This window comes from Rhinopithecus bieti, unplaced genomic scaffold, assembly GCF_001698545.2.
Source record: "Rhinopithecus bieti isolate Rb0 unplaced genomic scaffold, ASM169854v2 scaffold_72455, whole genome shotgun sequence".
NCBI lineage: Eukaryota > Metazoa > Chordata > Mammalia > Primates > Cercopithecidae > Rhinopithecus > Rhinopithecus bieti.
In genome coordinates, this window is record NW_016826741.1 from 83747 (window position 1) to 95895 (window position 12149).

Below are 12149 nucleotides of genomic sequence, written 5' to 3' on the forward strand. Positions count from 1 at the left end.
TGTAGCTTTCCTTTTTGAAAGTGTGATTTCATCCTTCTTTAAATCTATCAAGTCATTTTATGAGTTTCTTGTCTCCTATTCATATTTTGGGGACTTTTTACCTCTTTAAAACAGTTATTCTATATTTTCTACCCATTAATTCTAATATCTCAAGTCCCCAGCAGGTCTGGTGTTATTTCTTTTGACTGTTCCCACATGATGGTTTGTTTCTTTGTGTTTGATTTTTATTTGAGCACATCTTTGTTTGGTCTTTACTCCATGGTGAACTAGCAATCCAAGTAAAGGTACTATTTTTCAGACAGGATATATTTTTGCTTCTCTTGCAAACCAGCTGGCCCTGTGGGCCTGGGAGACTTCATCAAGGAGTCTACAGTTCTTGACCCTTTTGCCAAGGCAGCACTTAAGGCTCCTGACTTCATCTGTTCTCCTCCAACATGTATTTTTTTCACATTCTTATCTTTAGAATAGTTTTTATGTCTATTTTGTGATGTTATTTACTGACTATAATTTCTTCAGCCTCCATGAAATGTTTTCTGAGAATGTGTCATTTTTTGATAAATAAACTTCATTTACTTCAGTTATAAAATGAAAGGATTGGAAATTCAGTCATAAATAGGCTTTCATGAATAACACCATCTAAACTTAAAAACTAGGGGAAATCCCATCATGTCGCTGGCTCTCCATCATGGCTGTGTTGCTGCAAGCTGGAACACCAGGTTTTATCCTGCTGGAATATGCATGTCTCTAAATGTGTACTGTGTCAGAGAAAGCCTCATATTGTTGTTCTCACCGTAATGTTATCCTGCAGCTTTTCTCAGTATTGAGCATCCACACAAAACAAATATTTCTTTCATGGGAAACAGGGTAAAAATGGGAAAAGGACACTCTGTTTCTAGGTAATATATTTGGTTTAAGAGAATGGTCATCTTAATGTACTTTTCAGCCATATTTGGCTTAGGTTTTAGTTTCATGCCTGTGGATGGTGGTTCAAACACCTGCATGCACACATACAGAAAGAATGTCTTGAATTCAACATTTTTTTTATCCTGACTCACCCATTTAGGAAGATGACTACAGTGGATTTCTTTTTTTTTTTTTCCCTTGATTTTTCTTTAATTTATTTAAATTATATTGGCCAGTCACAGCAATATATAGTGGCTTTCTAATGAAGAAGAAGAAGGAAATCTTGATCTCTGCATTGATCCAAACTGCCTCCTCAAAGAACAAATGTGAATGGTTTTTTACAGAGCCTGCCTTCTGGTACAAGATGCCTGTGGAATGTTCGGTGAAGTGCACTTAGAGTTCACCATGTCGAAGGCAAGAGAGTTGGAAGGGAAGTCTTGCAGCCTGGTGGGAATGAAGGTTCTACAGAAAGCCACCAGAGGAAGGTGAGAACGTGCCAGAATGGCATCCAGTTTGCTATAATTGTTGGTTCTTTTTATTAGTCTTTTGTCTCTGATTTTATTTTTAAAGGCAATAAACCAGGATCCTAGAGTTTGCCCATAAAACAAGGCCAGAAATTGAGTGGAACCTATAAAGTATCTTTAGGGGAAGAATTGTAATTGACAACAAAAAGAATTAGGCAGGTTTCATGATTCATAATTTTATTAAAAGAAGATTAAAATGTTATATATGTGTTTTAATTATGAAGATTTGTCTTTTGTGTGTTTTCTTCACTATAACAATAAAGCATCTTTGGGTGGTAAGTATAAATGAGAACCTAATTTAGTGAAAAAACATTTTGTGAGCTTTAAGCAAAATTCTTAAGTTGTCATGTCTTTGCACTTTCCAAAGAAAGTAAGCATTGTTCTCTGCCAGGTTTCATGGCACCTCGCCCTAAAATGTTGTTTTTGATAGGCAGAGGTGGAGTGTTACAAAGATCTGGCCTATCTGTGCCTGTTACATCTCCAGTAATCATTCTAATCTATGAATTAGGGAAAAAAAAAAAAAAAAAAGAAACATTTTAATGGAACTACCCAGTCATACAGTGAATTGGGGTTTTTCTCAATCTTCTCATTACATCTCTTTCTTTAAGTAGTGTGTTATTTTAGCTCTCTTGTTGATGTTTTGTTTAATTATAGAATATCTGAGCTATAACTGTATTGGAGGGAGAAAAAGTCCCATTCTGAGTGTATGATAGTCTGCTTTTGGAGCATTTATTGATAGTATCCTCCATAGTTTGCATCATGACCACTCTGGCTATGGCCATTCTAAATGGTGAGTGTTTAGTGAGCATTTCCTTGACTGACCTCAGTAGACATTTAGCTCTCCCACAGGCCTTGACTTTGAGTCCTGTCATACCATACTGCTGAGTGACAGGTCTGCCCAAGAGCTTGTTTTCCTGGGAGACATATCCCCTGTAAGCCCCGAGTAGATAAGAGCACATTTTTATTGATCTGTATAGCTATGTTTTGTGTTTTTTTTTTGTTTTGGTTTGGTTTGGTTTGGTTTTGGTTTTTGGTTGTGTGTTTGTTTGTTTGTTTTTGAGACAGAGTTTCACTCTTGTTACCCAGGCTGGAGTGCAACGGTGCCGTCTTGGCTCACTGCAACCTCCGCCTCCCAGATTCAAGCAATTCTACTTCAGCCTCCCAAGTAGCTGGGATTACAGGCGCCTGCCACCATGCCCGGCTAATTTTTTTGTATTTAGTAGAGATGGGGTTTCACCATGTTGGTCAGGCTAGCCTCAAACTCCTGATCTCAGGTGATCTACCCACCTCAGCCTCCCAAAGTGCTGGGATTACAGGCGTGAGGTTCCACGCCTGGCCAGCTATATTTTATAATAAATACTTCCTCTTGTTTGTAAACAGGCAGCTGTATTATAATTTAATTGCATTATGTGTTTGGGGAATGCGATTCATCCAGATATTTGGAAAGCATGTCTAGATACGAGAAAAGCTTGGTTGGGTCACATGAGTCTTACCCTTATTAAGACTGAACCTCATTTTAGTCCTCATTAGAATATTCATTGTAGGCCAGGCGCAGTGGCTCCCAACACTTTGGGAAGCCAAGGCAGGCTGATCACTTAAGGCCAGGAGTTTGAGGCCAGCCTAGCCAATATGGCGAAACCCTGTCTCTACTAAAAATAAAAAATAAAAATTAGCTGGGCATGGTGGCACATGCCTGTAGTCCCAGCTACTTAGGCTGAGGCACGAGAATTGCTTGAACCCTAGAGGCAGAGGTTGCAGTGAGCTGAGATTGCACCACTGCACTCCAGCCTGGGTGACAGAGCGACACTCTGTCTCAAAAAGAAAAAAATATTCATTGTAAACATTTCAGACTCACAAGCATCTGAAGACTAAGTGTAGTTATGGTAACCATCAGGGCCGTTTAGAGGGGAGGGCTCTTTCACTAGGCTGCCACCCCGCCGAGCCTGGCAAGGACATGAGGGGGCTCCCACCACAGGATGTTCTAGCTGTGCTCCAGGCCAGAGGCAGCTGTTCTGGCTGGAGACTGCAGGACGTAGCATCTTACGGAAATACTGCTGGAGAAGGACACAGCCAGACAGGACCTGGGATCTTTGTTTCTCTAAAGATCCTGTTCTTTCACCATTCTTCTTTATAGCCATACATGTACCTAACATTTAATCTAGTTTTTGTGGTTAGCACTAGAAGCCTGACCATCTATAACATTTACATGGGAAATGTTTTTTCCATGGGAAATGCATTGAGTATTCCAACAAATTCATTTACTGATAACTTTTGAACCTCCTTCCTTGTTAAAGTTGGTGACTAGTATTTGATGCTTTTTTAGATTCAGATTAATTATTTTATATATTTAATTATATTTTGCCATGCAAAACATCCAAATAAATGTTTAGATTGTTTTCTTGTTCTTTTGGAAGCTATATTTCTTCAAAACAAATTATTAAATCATTTTGGAATGCGGGATGTTATAATTGCTTATTAGTGACATCATCCATCCGTGGCCCAGTAAACACAACATTGTCTCTCTTTTTTTTTCCCCCAAATTATTGTGTTTCATAGCAACTGTCGTAAACTTTAACAAAATACACTTCTCATAAACCTTAACAAAATATACTTCCCCAAATTCAAGCTAAAATGATTAATTTTATAATTTCAGTATCTAATACAGAAAATAACCTTTTCCCAATTGGAAGATAGTTGTATGTTTGGGCTAGGTCGCAGAGCCGCTTAGATCTGGCCTACCAGATCTAAATTTCATCTTATCCACAGTTCTGGTGATGAAACATCACTCAGCCCTACCTGCTGTTGAAACATCACTCAGCCCTACCTGCTGTTGAGTGACTGTGTTGCAGGGGACTCATGACTACAGAGCCACCAGGCAGGCACACATGCTGCCAGATGCCTATGCAGGGAGCACCGCCCTGGCCAACTGCTTTAGTCCAGAGGCTCGCAGAAAAACAGCAGCATAGCTTTTGTTTCTCTGACAGACTAATTTTTGGGATTTGAGTGTCTATGTTGACTGGTCAGAGGAAGAAGAGTCAGAAAAACAACCCGAGCTTCGGTTTAAAAACTGTGCAGTTTTCACAACAGTACCAATCTGATATATGCTCACCGCAGAACATGCAGCACAGCCTGTGCTTCCTTCCTCTCCAGGACACTCCTGCTATTCCTCAGTGACTCTCTGCTAAGGGCCACCCTCCAGCCCACCTCCCCGCCCACCACTGACCTCTGTCCTCCCAAGTAGCCTGTGCAGCACTTTAGTAGGCCAAAACAAGCTGAGAAGTCACAGGGCTTTGGTGTCATAATTCTGTGTGTGAACTTTATTTTTCTTGTTGCTGTTTATTATATGCTTTTATTTGTATTTGCCAAGGCAATACTGAGAAAAAGAAAAAAAATTCCCTGAAATATGTTAACCTATCATAGGTATAGAAACTATAGCTAACAAATTCTTTTGGGGAGAGTGGGGAAAGGAGACCTCTTTCAGTTCAAAAATCTGATATTTATTTCCCAACTTGTTAAAACAACCACTGAGTCCAAAATATATTATTAATTTATAGGTACTATTTTCTGTAGGCCTCTTGAAGGGCCCTTTTACAGCAATGTACTGGAGAAGCTCTTATTGAAGAACATTTGTCAATACTCAGTGTGTACAGAGGGTGCTGTCTGGGTGTTGAGAATGACAAAGAAAGCAGCTGACATGGTCTTTGACCTTGAATTGTGTCCCTTTCAACCCAAAACAGGACAGGTAGAAGTATTAGAGTAGTTGATGATTCAAATAATTAGACCTTAGCTGACTGGTCCCAGGAGGTTTCATGAAAGAAATGAGAACAAATGCTTTAAACATCCTGATCTAGCAGAAAGAAAAGTGTCTCTAAATTGGTGAGATGTTATCTGTGAATAGAAATATAGGATTTAGAGAGAGAGAGATGCAAAAGGGGAAGTAAGAGGGTTTATTCAAGAGAGATTATGAGTGGGTGCAGTGGCTCATGCCTGTAACTTAGCACTTTGGGAGGCAAAGGTGGGCAGATCACTTGAACTCAGGAGTTTGAGACCAACCAGGGCAACATAGTGAGACCTTCACCTCAAAAAAAAAATAATAATAATAAGATAATTCACTCACTTATTCAGTAAATATTATTTAGTCCCTATTTGTACTATGCTCCCAGCTAGTTGCCATGGCACTGAGCTGTGTGCCAGATTTGGGGGATTTATCCCAAACCAGAATATACTGAGGTATAAAGTCTGCTAGATAAAGCCTAAATCCTATTATTAGGGATTTTGCATTGGTTCTGGAGAAATGAGGTTCAATATGAGTTTTTGAGTGAAGAAGAGAAGAGGTCATAAACACAAAAATGAAGTAAGACTATCTTTACTCCTGTACCTACAATAGATGGGAAATTGAGGGAGAGATTGGGATAGGGCCAAAAGGCTGGAGACTTTTCCCACAGTTGAAGGAAGGAGAACAGAGAAGTGGTACCTAGGGAGCTCTCAGGAGCTGTGGCACATGCCAGGAGCACAAAACAGCTCGCTTCCTCTACACTTAGAGCAGCGTAGGAGCCAAGGGGAGACTCAGAAGGATAGCTGGTGATGTGGCACCACCTGGCAAGTACCCACACAGGGAGCGGAGGCTCAGAGCACCCCCCTTGGAGGGGGTGCAGAGGGTGGGGTAGGATGTAGGAGCTCTGGACAGAACAGGAAACGCATGGGCTAAGGGCTAAAATGGAAAGGGAGGGCAAGCTCCCAGGCCCACACAGCCATTTCATCTCCTGCGGAGTGAGGACAAGGCGAGGACTGCTGCCCTGGTCAGCTTCCATGAAAAGGTGAGGGGAGGAAGTGCATTTCAGAGAATGAGCCAATTGAGAAGCTATTGTCTAAACACGGACTTCCATTTTTATGGCAGCAGATTAAGTGGTGATAAGCTTTTTATCAGAAGCCAAGCTCAGTCAGCATGCTCAGAAATTAACCAATCCGAATCAGGATAGAAAGTTCCTTTGTAACCCCCAGTGGGATTCCCAGTCCACTGCCCTGCTAGCCTGTGCACTAGTTTCCTGGCCTTTATTTAAGTGCCTTTTCCCTCACAGGCCAGTCTCATGCTGTACCCTCATTAAGGGCCCAGCACTGCCTCCCTTGCCTCCTGCTGCAACCACCACCAGGATGCCCTCTCCTGTCCACCAGCACCATGGAAGTAAGCTTGCAGCTCACTCTGGTGCCTGTGCCTAGGACTGTGTGGGATGTCTGCTGGCCTGTGGCCCAACACAGACACATGTTTTAATGTCAGTGAGTGATGTCACTGGTATAGGTTTGAGTGTGCCCCTTTTTTTGATGAGTAATATGAGAACATCATGACATTCATATGAGGAGTTCTCCAATGCATCATAGATGCATCATACAAGGGCTGCTCTCCAGTGCTGGCCTGTGCCACGTGCCTGCCTCCCCCATCCCCTCCAGTGCTGGCCTGTGCCAGGTTCCCACCTGCCCCCATCCCCTCCAGTACTGGCCTGTGTCAGGTGCCTACCTTCCCCCACGCCCTCCAGTGCTAGCCTGTGCCAGGTGCCCACCTTTCCCATCCCCTCCAGCGCTGGCCTGTGCCAGATGCCCACCTTTCCCCACCCCCTCCAGTGCTGCCTGCGCCATGTGCCCGCCTGCCTCCATCCCCTCCATCCCCTCCACTGGTGGCCTGTGCCATGCGCTGGGCCACTGGTCTCTGAGTCTAATGGACCTATGATGGCTTCATCATCGTTACAACTGTTCCTTGTAGGGTGTCTACATGTGGACAGTCAGTGAAGCTGTGTCAGTTGCGTGCCCAGCCACCGTATTTCACACTTGCCTGCTGGTTGGTAGGGTCCCTCAGGGCAGGTGCTGTTTCTCATTTACCATTATATTGTCTGTAGATAGCAGAATTTCTGACACATGATAAGCAAATAATTTTTATTTGTGGGATGCACATTAGGTGTTTTCTTGGGTTAATCTTAGAACTTTTGTCAGCAAGATTTAAATGTGTATTTTCATAGTTCATAATTATTGGAGCTCAATTATAGCAGTAAGGGTGGCGACCCATTTGGTGCCAGGGTCTGTGTGCGGTGCAGGTGACAACCACACTAGCCATGTGCCTGTGGACACAGACCCTCGGTGTCCTCACTAATTTAGGGGAAAGTGAATATGGGCATGTGGTGAAAGCACTTTATCACGCGGATGGCAAGAGTGTGAGTGTTCATTATGAATTTTTCACAGAAAAAAAAGTTGTATGCATTGCACTTTCCCTTTTCCTTTTAGTCTTCACAAAAGTCAGTTACAGAGGAGGAGGCTCAGCGTCCACCCAGTCTTACAGAAGAGGGCCTGAGACAGAGGTGGGGTGACTGGCCCAGGGTCCACCAGCCAGCCCAGCTGTGACTGGGCAGGATGCTGGGGTCTTCAGTCTCCCACAGAGCCCATCACGTTCCATCCAGCGGAGTGAAACTGGGTTACACCAAAGTGCTGGAGAGGGAACCCTTAAGAATCATTCCACATGAGTTTACCGGGCTGGGTTATTTATTGGAGAATCATTTCAGAAGCTCCTTCAACAGGAAATACGTAGTGGTAGGAGCTCTCCTTGGGTAAGAAACTTCAATAGTAATTTACTTCCTTTGATTTTCCTTCTTCAAAAGGCCACCCTTTTAAAAGCCACACACTTCCCTTGGGGTTTGAGGTCCAGAATCTCTTTCTTAATTGCTATGCTTAGAAACCCTGCTTCAAAGGACATTTCTAAGAATTCTTTCATGATTTTGAAAAATAAAATTGTTCCTGGTGACTTCACCAGAGTGTCTGAAAGGAAAATAAAGTATCACTTAAGAGAGTGCTGGGCCGGGCACAGTGGCTCACACCTGTAATCCCAGCACTTTGGGAGGCCAAGAGGCAGATCACCTGAGGTCAGGAGTTTCTAGCCAGGCAGGCGTGCCATGTAGTGGCATGCACCCATAATCCCAGCTACTCGGGAGGCTGAGGTAAGCGAATCCCTTGGACCGGGAGGTTGCAGTGAGCCGAGATCATGCCATTGCACTCCAGCCTGGGTGAAAGAGCAAAACTCCATCTTAAAAAAAGAGAGAGAGAATGTGAATCTTGAGACCAGGACTGCTCAGAGCAGCAGCAGTAGACACTTTCTACCTGAGCAGCATGCTGTTACTTCAAGCCCTTCATCAGTTTAGAAGTGTGTTTTGTGTTTTCCCTATAGTTTGTTTTCTTTCTGCCAAATGTTACATCCCACTAGGATTTTAAGTCAAAATTAAACTTTATTGTCCTTTAAGACTGGAGTTTTTTGGGCCAATATTTACCTATTGTGAAGTATCTCTTTGTAAACTCTTCTGCTAAAATAATGCATTCTAAGCATCCGGATTGCGATTTTTTTTTTAAACGTAGAGCATTTTAGAAGGTAAAGTAAGCTCTACAAAACATTTTCTTTGGCTTGGTTACATTTTAGGAAGATGAAGTCTGTTTTCTGATTTTGTTTAATCGCTTTATTTCTGAGTGCCTTTGTTGTTACTATAAACTGACAATCATTTTACTAGTGAGTCTAATCAAAGATTAATAGAGATTGTGACTTATTTTTATTTTAAAGGAAATATATTTTTTAAATCTAAGGTCTTAGTCCCAAGTCACACATATCATTATTAGAATTTATAGGCCGGGCGCGGTGGCTCAAGCCTGTAATCCCAGCACTTTGGGAGGCCGAGACGGGCGGATCACGAGGTCAGGAGATCGAGACCATCCTGGCTAACACAGTGAAACCCCGTCTCTACTAAAAAATACAAAAAACTAGCCGGGCGAGGTGGCGGGCACCCGTAGTCCCAGCTACTCCAGAGGCTGAGGCAGGAGAATGGCGTAAACCTGGGAGGCAGAGCTTGCAGTGAGCTGAAACCCAGCCACTGCACTCCAGCCTGGGCGACAGAGCGAGACTCCGTCTCAAAAAAAAAAAAAGAATTTATAACTCTCTAAGGCTTCAACTGTTTCTTTACTTCCTTATATATTTGGTTGCTTTACTTTGAACACATTAATTGATTCTTATACAAGGAGTCTTTATCTTAATAACTTAATCTGCTTAAAATAATTTTGATAATGTATATTTTGCACAAGAACAATGAGGAAAATCAGAAGTTGAAAAGTTGAATCTTTCATTTACAAAGACTTATTTTCTCATTAGAATAATAAAGGAGTGTGTAGAAATACAGTAAACTGAGCAATATTATACTTCTAAGCTTTAGTTTCTTCATTTTCATTAGCAGCTAAAGAGTCATGAATCTTCAGTGATTTAATTAAGGAGGGAAAAAAGGAGGAATTTATATGGTTAGGCCAGAAGAATATGGGATATAGCATCAATAATAAAATTGAAAGGGCTACAATTAAACCAAGCTGGTCGTTGTCCTGAAACATCACCCCAATGCAAACAGAAATAGAACTGGAAGTAAAGGAAGGAAACATTTTTAAGAGAAGACATGAAATGGGCCATAAATAGGTTTTTATTACGTCCAAAGTGAACTAACTAAAAGGAGCATGCTACAACATGGATGGACCTCAAAAACATGATGCTAAGTCCAAAAAAAAAAACAGACACAAAAGGTCTCATGCCTTGTGACTCCCTTATTGTGAAATGTCCAGACCAGGCAAATCTATGGAGACAGCAGATGGGCTGCCAGGGCCTGAGAAGACAGGAAATGGGAGTGACTGCTAATGGGGATGGGGTCTACTTTGGGATATGGAAATATTCTGCAATTAAATAGAGGTAGTGTGTGCACAACATTCTGAATGTACTAAATACCACTAAATTACACACTTTAAAATGACTATTTTTATGAAGTTTTAATTTACTTTAGTTATTTTCTTACTATAATTTTATGTTATATTAATTTTACCTCAAGTTTAAAAAAGAAAATGAACTGAATGTCTAGAAAGTGCTTATGCTGTTATGAAAATAACTACAGATATTTCATAAGTTCAGTTGGAAAAGAATAGTTTCTCAATGGAACTTCTGGGCATAATTCCACATATATCAAAAGGTATAACATAAGGAATAGGGGCTCAAAAGGAAATGCCAGTTATTATTAACCTTGGCCAGTAAGGCTATTTTGGGGAAATAAGAACATGGATTTGCTTATTAAAATGGGCACCCCTCTAAACCAGCCATCACTTTTGTCTTTCAGTGGAAGATCTCTTATCCTTAAGATAAGAATCCTGATTTTTATGTCTACTCTATGTAATCTACTTTCACTATCAATGGGAGTGAAAATCAAGAGTGATTAAAGCATGCAAAGGGAAGACAAGGGACTGTGATCAGGCTTGGAACACTCATCTGTTTGATCACAGGAAGGAGGATGAATGAGAACCACAAACCATCTGAGAGATTCTGTTTGAACTGTGTAGGCTAAGCATTAACCATTCCCAGCATTCCTGTCCTGAGTACCTACCCTTCTACTACTGAAGCTAAAACTATTTAAAACTTTTGGACTGTACTTACCACTACTCAACAGAAAGAAGTTCACATTATTGTCAATTAGATAAAAGTTCTACTTTGACTACAGTCTTCTTTATGTTGCTATGGCTTCACTTACTCATTTAACAAACAGCACCTTAGCATGGGCATGTGAAGTCATAGCTCCTGCCCTCAAGGCGTTTACACTCCAGAGAGCAGCAGGTTAATAACACTTTTGCTGGAGTGGGTGAACATCCCCTTCATCTGCTTTGGTCAGCAGGGGAGGAGCCCTTTGGCTAGGACTCATAGGTTCGAGTTTCTAGGCAGAGGCCCGTGGGAAAGCACTCAGAGTAAAATGACCTTACCCTCCACCCATAAACTTATTTCCCCAGTACAAGTTGAGCATCCCTTTTCTGAAGTGCTTAGGACTAGGAGTGTTTCAAATTTCCAATTTTTATGAATTTTGAAATAGGTGCATTATACTTACTGGTTGAGCATCCCTAATAGGAAAATATGAAATCCAAAGTACTCCAAAGAGCATTTCCTTTGAGTGTCACACCAGTGCCCAAAAAGTTTTGAATTTCAGATTAGGGATACTCAATTTGGTTAGACCATCTTTTAACCAAAAATAGGCTGCTGTTCAGGGCCAAGTGTTATTTTTGTATCCTCTATAGCAGTTAGCACAGTGTTCAGTAAAACCCAGTTTGGCCAGGCATAGTGACTCACACCTGTAATTCCAGCACTTTGGGTAGCTGAGGCAGGCGGATCACGAGGTCAGGAGATCGAGGCCATCCTGGGTAACACGATGAAACCCTGTCTATACTAAAAATACAAAAAATTAGCTGGGCATAGTGATGCGTGCCTATAGTCCCAGCTACTCGGGAGGCTGAGGTAGGAAGAATTACTTGAACCCAGGAAGCAGAGGTTGCAGTGAACCAAGATCACACCACTGCACTCCAGCCTGGGTGACAGAACAAGACTCCGTCTCAAAAAAAAAAAAAAAAAACCTGATTAATAAATGATGAAATCTGAACCTAACAAACTGTTAAACATTTTTCTTGGCTATAAAAACAAATTTTTTAGAAGTGTTCTCAAAAGTGACTTTATTCTTCCTCCCTCACTCCACTACCTACTTCCACATGACCAAGGGACACAGTATAACCGAGTTAGCTCTGAATTATTTGACTGTGTGGGCCAGGCTTACTCAAGGGAACTTACTGGTTTTTAAAAAAAAAAAAAAAAAACTTCTAGGAGCATCCTGATCACTGAGGGGAGACAGCTGTGAT

General features: G+C 41.6%; 1 protein-coding gene across 2 annotated transcripts in view; it reads left to right on the forward strand.

Annotated features, from left to right (window-relative positions):
- The window catches only part of SPIDR (scaffold protein involved in DNA repair), a 144112-nt gene that overhangs the window by 79310 nt on the left and 52653 nt on the right, over window positions 1-12149 (forward strand). For both annotated transcript variants that reach the window (XM_017863551.1, XM_017863553.1), the window contains one exon: window positions 1248-1388. In XM_017863551.1, coding sequence (XP_017719040.1) covers window positions 1248-1388 — 141 coding nt within the window. The remainder of the gene's footprint in view (window positions 1-1247; window positions 1389-12149) is intronic.